General features: G+C 40.9%; 1 protein-coding gene across 2 annotated transcripts in view; it reads left to right on the forward strand.

Annotated features, from left to right (window-relative positions):
* Positions 1-12877, forward strand: part of GOLM1 (golgi membrane protein 1) — a 51209-nt gene that overhangs the window by 23072 nt on the left and 15260 nt on the right. For both annotated transcript variants that reach the window (XM_075410651.1, XM_075410650.1), the window contains exons 3-5: positions 1617-1796; positions 9981-10035; positions 11134-11236. In XM_075410651.1, the coding sequence (XP_075266766.1) occupies positions 1617-1796; positions 9981-10035; positions 11134-11236 (338 nt within the window). The remainder of the gene's footprint in view (positions 1-1616; positions 1797-9980; positions 10036-11133; positions 11237-12877) is intronic.

The raw sequence follows: 12877 nt of genomic DNA on the forward strand, positions 1-12877 counted from the left end.
CTAAAAACTGACAGCCTGGTGATTAAACATGGCAGATGAGAGCTCCTCCCAAATTTTTTCCATTGAATTTGTATCTTCTTTGTAATTGAGCCAAGTTTTAGTACTGAGTTGACAGCTGTAGGAACTGAACTGCTGTTTCACCTCAGAGCGGGCACTGTTAAAACAGGACATGTGTTTCTGGCCATGCGGTCAAGGGCATGTCTTAGCTTTCCCTTGGTGGAGGGTATGATGCCCTGTCTTCTGGGACTCTGGTCATTCCTTGTTTTCCCTTTAGTCAGTGGCCTCAGGATGGTGGCTACCTGCAGGTGGTAACTGTGTCTGTTCTCCTGAAGCTTTGCTGCACAGCTGTGACGCAGCTGATAGCGAGGAAAGTAAGCTTCCATACTAGCTTATTCTTGATCTCAATAACCTAGAGACATAAGGTCCTCTTTACTGTTACTGATTTACTGTAGCATCTTGTACGTTTCTCCCCAAGTTGGCTTGAAAGTCGTTTCGCTTCTGCGTAGTCGTGCCCTCTGAATGAAATAAAAGCATAACTTCTAAAGCGCTGTCAACCCATTTGTTTGTTGGCAATACTTTGCAGCAGTTACGACTGAAATGGAAGAAGTGCTTTCTTTGCTCTTCCAGCCTTTCCCCCTTCACCCCCCTTTGTCTCCTCAGAGTAGGTGGGTAGCAGTATGCAGCGTACTGTGGTGTAAGAAGATTTGGTCCATTTTCTTGGAGTCTTGGAAGATGCAAGGGTTTTATTAAATCTATTTTTTAATCCACCTGGAATCCCCAGATCTTTCCACCTGGTTAAATTCTGTTGATATTTCCCTACTGCCCCCTCCACGTGTCTTTGTACTCTTCCATGTTGCCGAGGAGTGATTTTTAACCTAAAATTTTTAGAAACAATGTCTTGCAAAACTAAACTGGAACTGTAAAAAAAATAGAGGGGAGAGCGGGAAGCTGTGATAGCTGTCAGGCTTGATTTCTTACCTCATGTCTCTGTGTTTGTATGTGGTGGTGTTGAATTTTCCTCTGATTGTCACTGTTCTGGGAGTCAAGAAGAGCGATGATTTTCTGCTTATAAATGAGTTTTTCTCATATGTGTCTTTGTGTAACAACCATATATCAGTTTTTTATGCGAAAGTTTTGCGATGTTGTCCTCTGTCTACTCTTTTCCAGGTCTTGCAGGAAAATGTGTTGGTTTGAGAAATGAGTTTTCCCTGAGTTAGTTCAGGATCAACACTGGGAAGTGCAGTGATGTCAGAATTGTCTGGATTAAATTAAAAAAATTATTTGACCTTGTACTTCAGAAAGATTGTAGACTGCTCTTTTTTTTTAATGGGTTTTTGTGTGTGTGTTTTGGCTCAAGTACTGAGACAGCTTTGCATTTCTCTTAGCTTTTACTGAAAATTTGATAGTCTCTACAGAATATGCTGTGCTCTTAATTTGTGTAAAACTGGTGTGTGTGTGTGTGTCTGTGTGTGTGGTAGGTATCCCCAGCCGACAAAACACTTGATGACATTAGCATTATTAGTTCTGCGAAATTTGGTATTCTGTGAGTGTATTGGAGAAGAGTCCAGCAAGGGGGAACCATTTATATTTCCTTTCGCTAATTTGCTGTTCCTCAGAGTCGGGTCATGGATCTGGAAGGCAAAGTCCGCAGGGCGGCTGCGGAGAGGGGCGCCGTGGAGCTCAAAAAGAATGAATTCCAAGGGGAGCTAGAGAAGCAGCGACAGCAGATCGACAAAATCCAGTCCTTGCACAGCTTTCAGATGCAAAGTGCCAACAGAGTACATCAGGAAGAGAAGGTAGGACCTTTTCTAGCCACAGTTTGCGGAGAGACTGTGGTTTACCAAGGCACTCCCTGCGAAAGAATGAGGTTGCTCAGATGTTCCAGCTGGTGTGCTTACAGTCAGTGTTGGTGTGGCAAACCATTTAGTTTATGTAGCATTGTATAATATTTAGAATGCACATTATAGAATTTGTTGTATAATATGTGAAATATTAGAAGCTGCGTGTAACTACACTTCTGAATAAAACCTCTGCTACCTCTACAAGTCATTGTTACCAGCCTTGGGTTGCCCTCTGGCTTTCTTTCCTATATAATATATGAATATAGTATACTAGTATTTTAAAACTTTTGGAAAAAGAAGAAGCTGCACCAACAGATACATTTGTGTTCCCAAATGTATATATTTGTAGGCATAAATGGTTGACGTTTGTTTCTAAATGCGTTACAGACTTCGTGGCACCTTGCCCTTCTGCCTCCAAAACCCAGCAGCACTGGGAGACATTAGAAGGTTAGACTAGCCTTTTCTGGCAGTGCACCCGACAGTGCGGCATTGCCAGAGGGATGGAAGTTCTTTGTGAAGAATGTGAACATACCTACTTAAATAGCAGTGTGTACGATTACTGGTGTGTAGTATCTCGTGGGCTGTTTTATTGTGTATTTTCCTCATGTTGCTGACACCGCCTTGGATATGGCTGTTAGCCATGAATACCACCCTTCTGACTGTTGCCAGAAGTATTTAGCTGAGAGTATTCTTTCTGTGTTTATTGCTTCTCCTGTAGCGTCTCTTGACTGGAGTTTAGAGATCAGCTTTCCAGGACTAGTATTTTCAGCAGACTGAACAGATGTGACTGATGATGGTAAAAGGTACTCTTCAGGTGGAAGGTTCACCATTAGGTGACATTTCACCCCTCAAAGCCTGCGGTGCATGAACGAAATATCACCAGAATAATCTTTGAAGCACTTAGAGGAAGAAAAATTTAATGAAAATGGAAGGTGGAATTGTTTCATTAATATGCATATCAGTGGCATGTATTTTTAATTTATTTTCAAATCATTTTTATCCGAAGTCTTCAAAGAAATAAAAAACCAATTCTATTTACCTCTTTTGATTCAAACATGTATCTTTGATAATTTTTCTCTTCTCTTTGAATTCAGCCTTTGCGTATGCTTGAAAAAAGGTGAGGTATAGTTTGCCTATTTTTTTTTGAATGTATGTGTTTATTAAAACCCAAGATCGTCAGACAGCATGAGAGTGAATAAGCAGTCACAGAATCACAGAATGGTAGGGGTTGGAAGGGACCTCTGTGGGTCATCTAGTCCAACCCCCTGCCGAAGCAGGGTCACCTACAGCAGGCTGCACAGGACCTTGTCCAGGTGGGTCTTGAATATCTCCAGAGAATGAGACTCCACAACCTCCCTGGGCAGCCTGTTCCAGTGCTCCGTAACCCTCAGAGGGAAGAAGTTCTTCCTCATGTTCAGAAGGAACTTCCTGTGCTTCAGTTTGTGCCCATTGCCCCTTGTCCTGTCGCTGGGCACCACTGAAAAGAGTTTGGCCCCATCCTCCTGACACCCACCCTTAAGCTATTTATAAGCATTTATAAGGTCCCCTCGCAGCCTTCTCTTCTTCAGGCTAAATAAGCCCAGCTTATTAGATCTGATTCTGTAGGAAGCAATAAAAGTGGTGCAATGGACTTGTTTCCTGTCTTCTGCTTTTTGTGATTGCGGAAGAGCATGTCTCAGGAGCCTGAAGTGGTAGGACGAGCATGTGTGTGCCTGTCCACCACTTCGTGGCAAATGCAAATTTGCTCTTGTTGCGGCACATGAGCAAATATGCTGCACATGTGTTGTTTATCTTCCAGCTCTGTGATTGAAGAGCAGAGAGAGTTGTTTTACTGGGAACCTGTGTATTTGTTCAAAGATGCTGTCAGCCAAGTTAGCATGGATTCATCCTTTCTAATTTAGGAATGCCCCTGGTAGGGTGACAGGGAAGAGAGGGAAAGCTTAGTTCTCCTCACTGAGGACCTTGGTCTGAAGAAGATGTCCAGGATCAGAAGTTATTTAACAATGGGATGCGGAATGCAAGAAAAGACTGTGTCTGTGTGCTTTTTGTGCATGTAAATGTATATCCATGTATAAGTGTATGTTGTATATTCACATGTGCATACACACATATTTGTATACACATAGAGGCATAGACTTACCCTTGTTCTTCAGCTCCTTGGGTTCCAGTGGAATCCGGGATTCCTGGGAAGCAAGTAATGAATTCACCCTTTCTGGTTGTAGGAAACTTCGTCCTTGAACTGAACTTTAGTTACCCCCTGGGGATTAGCATCAAGTATTTACCTAGTCTAGGAAGGGTGACTGCAAATCCAAACCTCGAGTCTCTCGACTTGCTTCACAAGTAATACAAGCTATCTAACTAGACAGATCTTTGAGTGATAAACAGGATTTTGTTTTGTTCTTATTGCTGTTCTTAAAGAAGAGTGAAAATGCTTTTATCTGATGTGTGGGAGTAGATGGTCTGTCTCAAAACCCCTTCTTTTTCTGGGAGAAATAATGGTTCTTCTGTAGAAGAAATCTGTACAGGAGCAAACCTTCATGATATGGTCTCCTTATCAAAAGCAACTCTCAAGTAGCATTTGAGACCCATCTTAATTGCTGTTCGTATCTGCTCACTATGTCTTACTACTCTGCTGATAAAATACAGAAGAATTATGACACTGGTTTAGTTTCATACCAGACGAGTACACCAGGAAGATACTTGTCAAGGTCATTGTCAGTGGCATTGTGGTAACCGCTTGGAGTTAAGTCTGCCTTCGTTTCTAGTGGAACTGTCTCTGTGCAGCTTAAAGGACCAGGGTGGAGAAGGTAGGAGGTAGAGCCTGAAATACACTGTGGGCTCGCCATTCACTGAGGCAGTGGAATCATGGGAAATTGCTGTTGCAATTATTCTCTTAGGTCTGAGTGTGTGTAAAACAGTTTGATCACCAGTCTGCTTTTAAAAAATCTGCTTGAATTTTTAAGGATTAATGTAGCTTTAGCAAATGGCTTCTGGAAATATACACAGAAGCAGACTGAAGAAATTGAGAGCTTACACAAACTCTTAGTAACAACAGATAAGGAATCAGAAGTGAAAAAAGGGCTGTTTCTAATCCGTAAGCAGTTTGCTGAAGAACAGTATTCTGTGTGGTTGTTATTCAGGCCTTGTAGCTTCTGGGATGTACACAGCTACGATAGTCTTTTTGAAGAGTATGACAGGGGAACACTGCGTGTAATCTCTCTTATTTTCAACTGCTAGAACATGCTTTTGCGGTTTGTCGTTTTCTTTGGATTTGTGCAATTCTTCTGCAGCCCGCATCTTGTTTTACTGAGGAGAGGGGCCGAGCTTTGTACCTTATATATGAAGCACGTCACCATCCTGTTGCTCAGTGTATTTTATCACTGCCTGCAGCTGCTCTTGGATACCCTCCCTCTAGGAAAATTTCAATTCCCAGCACAGTCTTCTGAGACAAAATACCTATCAGTATGCGGAGAGTTGGCTCTGCTCAAAAGGAATGGCAGTGGGCGTGGAATGGCAGTGGGCGTGGCGGGGAGAGAGAAGAAAGCCTGCTGTGAAAAGGAAAAGATGCCCACGTGTCTTTCGGTTTTGTTTTTTAAGCCAAACAGTGTTTAATCTTCTAGTTTTAAAAAGGTTTTAAGGAAAAGCAAGCACTGCTTCATACTCTGTTCTACTTGCTGTAGTATTAGCAAGAGAAATCGGTCTGCTTACTCATAACTGGTAGAGGTCTAGAAGACTACCTCCGTTTAAAATATATTTTTAAATGGTGGAGGAAAAAAAGTGGTCTGGGGCTAGCTGAACTGTAGGTGCCCTAAGAGTGGATATTTAGAATATGTGTAGCTTAACTACTGGAACTTTTCTACCTCTTTGTAGTAAAATGAATGGACAAAAAAGAAAACAGTACATTATATGTACCTGCACAGGTTTTATATTGAGATTCTCACATCACAGGATTCTGGTTGTTTACACTGCCTACTGTTTGGGTTTTAATTAACTACAACAGTGTCATGAAAGTCATGTAGCTACGCAGGCCTTATTTTCTCCAATCCACTTGCTGTTGCTCTGCACCTGTAAAAGTAATTTGTTATTCATGTGTGTCAACATCCTCTCTCTTCTGCTGAGAGTGTAAGAAATTGTTAACTTTACAATTTTTGGTGTTTTCTGTGGTTTTGAGGGTTGAACTGCACCATGTCCTGGTGCATGAGTTCTTCATCACAAAAAAAGGAGAGTCTAGGTAGCTTTCAGCAGAGGATGTGAAACGAGATGGAGTCCCTGATCTTTACCAGGATCACTCTTGGGAGTAGTGCTGTTATTTTGGGTTTGGGTTTGGTTTGGTTCCCTCCCGGATTGGTTGGGGCTTTTTTCCCTTTATGGAGGATGGGCAAAAGTCTGTAGTTTCGGAGTGGATTTCAGTTCAGTGAGAAGTAGGTTTAAACGAACAATGTCTTCTCCATTTTGGGCTTGAAGTTTGTTCTACACTTGCTTCAACTGGTGGTCCTTCACTGAAGCACACATGAGTGTGCAGCACACAGACCAACCTAAAAGAGAAATATTTTCTTAGGATCTTAGTTATGAATTTTTTTCTCCCCTTATTGATATGTGGTTAGCCATTGATCTCATGTGCTAGAATAAAAAGCCTTTTTGTGGCTAGCAGAAATGGTTTCTTTACTCCTGAAGATTATTTCAAAGTGGTGAAGAAGAGTACAGAGAGAGAAAACAATTGATGATGCATGTTACCAGGAGAGTGTGTGTATGGGGAGGTTGGTTTGCAAAAATAGAGGAGGAGGGTGGGAATTCGCAGATACAATGAAGAAATGAACAGCGGATAATCAAAAGGTCCACCAGCGTGGTGGTGGCAAGCAGTAGGAGCATGCAAGGCAGAACTGCTCCTTTTCTTTGTGATGAGGGCTTAGATCAGTTTGAGTTAATCATGAAATAGGTGCCCTTCTCCCTGGTTAATTATAAATACTTGTTTCTGCTGGTTTCTCCATGTATAAATCTTACCCTCCCAGCTTGCTTTGTTCCCAGTTGTTTTTTTTTTCTTAGCAGCTGATTTACTGGTGCTGTGGCTCATCTTGTTCTGCTTGTGAGAGCTGTATTTGTGAACGCAAAGCCCCTTTTTTCTTACGTTTTAGTTCTGAAGCCAATGTTTACCCTCAGCAACATCTTTGCCATTTTATTCTTTTTTTCCTGTTGCAATATCTCGTTATGCTTTTATGTGCACCACATACAGTCACTGTTAGAAAGCACATTTGTCAGTTCAGTGTGCTTGGGTTGGCTTGATTTATGACAATAGCAAATGCTAAAGAAGTTAATATAGTAATGCCTCCAAGGAATATGTTTATGGAGACTACTGTGTAAGGCATTAATTGGATCAAATGCATATACATAGTTCATAGTATGTGCCCAAAACACATGCTTTGAAATAATGTATCTCAAAGCTTCCTCATGGGTATTTCTGAATTATGTTTTGGGTTTTTTAAACTATTAACTTTAACTTTTGTATTTCTTAAGTAGAATATGACTTAACATAAACATGTTCTGTGGTGAACAGAAAAAATAAATATATCTCTTGCAGCTGTCATTAAAAAGATTGCTGTCCAGCTGCAGCCAGATTTTTCCATCACTGGTGGTGGCAGTGTGGCTTTTGATTTTTGGTTTCTGAAGACCTGCTATCCACAGCATTGACCCCAGTCGGGAGACTTGACGTTTCCTCTGATAGTCAGAACGACTTCTGTGCAAGATGTGTTTGCAGGTAGAACAAGCTGGTTCTGTGTTACAGAGTTAATCTGTCACAGGAGATCAGATTTTGATATGGTGGTATAGTGAGTTTCCAAAAGCTGGATTCTCTCTCCTAGGGATCCTAGGTATTGTTTTGTGGTCTGAATGGGATTTAAAATGTGAATTTGTTCCTAGTACTGAGTTTTGGCATGTATTTGCTCAGTGCTTCCCAACAGTTTGCTTTCTTGACCTGCATAAAACCCCCAAAGAAAATTAATGTCTGCCTAATTCACAGCTGTGAGGTGATGATTAGTTAATACTTGGATGACAGAAGGAGGAATGGAAAGCCTGAGGTTACTGAAGCAGTCAGATAGGAAACTGGCAGTTAGGGCAATGCCCTGTAAATTATTAAGCGGCGTTTCCTGCTCAAGTTAACCAGCTAACTAGATTTTCTTGATTTTTTTCTTTTTTGTTTGTTTCCCTGGACTCTTACCCACAAATCCAGAGAGGCTGGTGTGGCATTGCCAAAAGGAAGTTTTATATGCAATCCAGAAAGACCAAGGCACTCATTGTTGGTTTGTTTATTTTTTTCCGCTGTAGTGATTGAAGGAACCTTTTTCACATGGCAGATCATTTTATCCACTTCAGCTGATCACAGTTATTATTGTCCTTGTGTACAAAACATTTAACACTTGTCTGTTTACTGTCCAGTAAGTGGTCCTGGTATTTGGGAGTTTCGTTTTAAGAAAAAAAAACCACAGCAAAATGGGAACATAAAGTTGCCATGTCATACCGATTTTTCTAGTCCATTGACAGTTTCTGGTAGTGGCCAGTGTTGGAAACTCTGAAGGTGATAATCATGGAACAGCCTGATTACATTGCTCATGCATTAGCAAAACTTGGCATTTCCATCAAAACATTAACTTCCTTTCCCGAATAAACAAGTGAAGACAAATCCAGAGCCTTTTTTTTCCACCAGTTCAATGAGAAAGGAGATGGAGAGGTACTGAACGATCCTGAGTATATGTTGTTACTCATTTTGTTGTTGTTTTTTTTTCCTTTTTAACAAAGGAGGAAGGTGTTTGCTGTTGAGGTTTCACAGTGGTGTTCATAGACTGACTGTATGTACAGAGAGGTGTAGGAATACTTCTTTTATTGGGTTGAAGACTGCTGCCTCTTCGTCAACGCATGAATGACTGCCTCTTTGAACTGGAACTGTTTAAAGGGTCAACAAAAGACAAATCCACCCCTCTGCTATGTGCTATCCCACTCAGATTGATTGAATGCCTCGCTTCTCCTAATCAGCTGGAACTCTTTACTGCGGTCTTCACAAAAACGCACTGGCAGCGTTGTCAGTGTTTCAGGGTGACTCGGGCAGGCAGAATGGATGCAGGTATTTCTTTGCATTGAAGTGGTGTGGATATACATAACACATCAGTACTTGAGCAGAAACTTCAGGAAACTGGGGACTTCACGTATCCTGATCTGAGACCCCTGCAGAACACTGGGGTTTCCTGGAAGAAGGATAAATTGGCAGTTGAAACATAAGAAATATGCTTCTAAGACTGGACTGGATCATTTCTCAAGGGTCAGCAAATCTTGTGTTTCTGTAGTCTTAGGAAGACTCTTCTGCACCAGACTTTCTAAATGTTAATTACGAATGTGAGTTATCCTGACATCTGGCTTGGAGGAGTTAATTTCATTTAGACTTGTCTTAGTTCTGTCAATATTCAAGTGTTTTGTGGAGTGTGTATATATGTGTTGGTAGAGGGGGACTGATGAAATAACAGACAAAACATGTTCCTGTGTTGACTGCCTCTTCAGAATGAGAGAGCACGCAAAGTGAGGGAATGGAAGATAGTCACTCCAGCAATTTCATATCAAAGTGAGGGAGGGGATAGTTAGAAAAGTGATACAGTTCAAGGGCATCATGTTGCTTTCACCAAGTTCTTTTATGCTCTGTGACAAATGCTTTCATAGCTCATCATGGCATGCCTGAATGCCAGGTGTATTGATTCCCTGGTGACAGGGTAGTTGATAATGAGCTGTGCTATGCTATATTCCTCCTTCAAGGGGTAAATGCAGTAAATCTGACTGTGACTACAGTCGTGAGATTAAACCAGAATAAACCAGAAAGCAATTTTAGTTGTGAACTCTTTCAATTCCTCCTCTTTTTATGTAAGTGCAGGGGATATCTCCCCGCTCTCTGGCGTTTACTGGGAGATCTGTGTTAAAACAAGTATTTTTTGTTTGTAATAGTATATCTCTAAAGCAGCTAAAAGTTTTTGTGTTTGGCTGTAACCCAGGACTTTGCAAAGAAAAAGTGTTGTTATAAGTGCTTTGGTTGGTGTTGTTTATAGTATTAATGGTAACACAGGCCCTTTCTAATTAAAACATGGTTTTCTGTTTTTCTCCTTCCAGGCAGTGCTGATGAATAACATCACAGGAAATGAACGACAGATCCACAGTCTACGAGGTATGTTGTAATACCCCTCTGCATCTCTCTCATATTGACTTTTAAGCCGCGTGTTTTTAAGACTTGCATTTTTCTGATGTGTTCTGAGAATGCTGCCTTTCTCAAGTCATGGGGATGGTGCAGGAGCTGTGGTGACTTAGATCCTGTGTCTGCATAGTTGCAGTTCAGTGAAGTGTCAGACTGATCTGCCTCAATGGTAGAAGGATTTGTCTGGGTAGTGCTTGATGTACAGGGGTCCTGACCCTTAAGGTACAAAATAATATAGAGTAAAACTAGCTTCTCTGTGTATTGTTAATGTATCTATTCTTCATTCTACCTTCTGCAGCGTATTCTTGCATGGGAGGACCCTGAGGTATTTGGGTCATGCATTTTAGCACCAGGGGAATTCGCAAATGCCTATATTAAATAAGAAAACTTGGTCTAATTAATTTCTATTCATGTTTGTACTTCAAAATTGTTAGCAATTTATTCCTCGGGAAGTCTGGGGAATGGATCAGAAGTTCTATGAACAGGTAAATATATTGTGGTGCCTTATTCTGGTGCCCTCACACAGAGCTTTCTGTTAGGAACTATTCGTAGTGTTAAAGCATGATAATGACACTTCTAACGTTAAAAAAAGAAAACAACTCTAAATCCTAGATGCCTTGTGTTTTTGAGAAACATAACTTTAAATTGCATATTATTCAGGGAAGCATTGTAAGCTTGTCTTTAGATGGCTAATAAACATGAATGCCATTTCATACAAAGTTCGGATTGGTATTTCATAGACCTAAAGATTTCTTGGGCTGAAATCTAGCAGAGCAAGGGTTTGCAAACAAGTTAGAGTATTCTTTACGAAGAAAAGGAGGTCAAAAATCTATGTTACATGGTTTTGTTCGTATGTTAGGCTGAAAGGCTGTTCTTTCCCAATCCTGTGCATCTTTGATGAATAAATTCAACAATTATCTATGCATTTGTATACAAAACGTAGTGAGCATGACAGCTGGATGGAAATAGCGTGCTTACTATCAGTCTGTTGTTTGATACTTCTCTTGTAATATATCTAAATATATATGTGTGTGTGTATTTTAAGATATATTGTCATCCTGTTTTGGTCAGAACACTTGAAAGAGTTGCAGACAGAATATGGAAAGCTACAGATGGATGTTTACTGGTTTCAGAAGAACCAGACTAACCTTCAGAGGAAGTTCTCATATGACCTGTAAGTATGCTCTTTCTGAACTATGGCTTCCAGACCTGTAGGTGACTTGGTTATAACCCAGACTATTATTGTGATAGCTGTAGTGCCATTAGTAAATGTACAGTTCTAAAGAGAAAGTAACACCTAACACATCTTCTGAAATTGCTCACAGTTGATCTTGGAGAAGAGCATAGACCTTGCACTGCTCGGCACCTTAGTATACACAGACTTCTCCACAGTTCTTGTTGTTCCTTCCATTGCAGGAGGACAAAGGTAGCAGTATTCTCATTTAAGAGTTGGGAGGAAAACTGAAACATAAAGAGGTGAAACTCTGAAGTTAAGAACTGAAATACAGGAATGCCCGATGAAGAGCTATACCTCATTGAGCTGCCAGAGGTCTCAGAAAGTTTCTGGTACTGTTCTGGTCAGAGCCATCTGTTTTGCGTTACAGTTCATACCTAGTCGTGGTTTTTGTTGAGATTTCCCACTGAATTACAAGGCATGGATAACTGAACACAAGTGCTTATCAGTATCTTTACACTAAATACACGTTTCTGGTGTTTCTGGGAATTTCTCCTGGGTTCTTTCTGTTCAGTGGCGTTCCCTCTACCTATCTTCACCTCTTACTGTATCTTTGGTCTGATGCGTAGACACAGAAAACCAACAGAATTTGCTGTTTGTCTGTTCTTGTAATGATTTTCCATCAAGAATATAATTGGTCTAGTGATAGGTATTTTTCTGGCAGTCACTGTGTAGCCAGATTTTGTAGGAATTATGATTAAAAGCTCAACATGGCAATCAAAGAACTTGAATTCTACAGGCCAGACTTGAAATACCTTTGTTCTTTTCTTTTCCTCTGCTTAAGAATTAAGGATTAGTATTAGTGCTGTTGGCATACTTGGTGATTATCAGTTGGTTGTGTACTCTTTTTTTTTTTTTTTAAGACATTATTACTCATTTAATAATGATGACCCAGATGGATTGTATTAGTGGAGTTCTAGTAATTTAGGACTTCTAGCAGGAAAGTAGAAGGAAGCTGGAGACCTAAGTTTGTTTCAGCCTTTTATTGAGCCATGTTATGCTTAACGTCTCTGTTAAGGTACTTTTTACCTCTAAGTTTGTTGGTTACCACAGTTGTAAAGCACCTGCTCTTTACTGTTAGTTAAATGACAGAGCTGGGACTCCTGGACCTCTGTTGATACTGCTTTGCTAGTTAGAGTGTCAGTTTGCCAGCGTCTTCCTTGTAAGGTTGTCCTGCTCTACATGAGGTGTTGTCATACTCCACCCGAGAAGTACATTGTTGGAGCATTGGTTTGATGCATGTGTGCAGGGAAGTGATACAAGGCAAATGTAGCGAGTCTTGTTTCTGAAAACTCGCGTTTATTGCCCATGCCTGATGAAATGTTTTCCAGTATAGCTCCATTGAGGAAATCATAGACACAGCATGCCTGCTCATGGGAGTGTACTGTAAAGAATCCCTCCGTTTAAGAGAAGGTTGAATCCGGAGGGTACAGCTCCAGGGTCAACACTGGGTCAAGGTGAAGAGCTAAACAAGTTACAGTGGTGGAGATGGGTTTTCTTGTGTGAGGGTAGCTGTAGAGACAGACATAGTAATTCATCCACATGCCAGCCGAACAGGGACTCGGCTAGGTCATCTGCCTC

The sequence above is a fragment of the Opisthocomus hoazin genome, chromosome Z (genome assembly GCF_030867145.1).
Source record: "Opisthocomus hoazin isolate bOpiHoa1 chromosome Z, bOpiHoa1.hap1, whole genome shotgun sequence".
NCBI lineage: Eukaryota > Metazoa > Chordata > Aves > Opisthocomiformes > Opisthocomidae > Opisthocomus > Opisthocomus hoazin.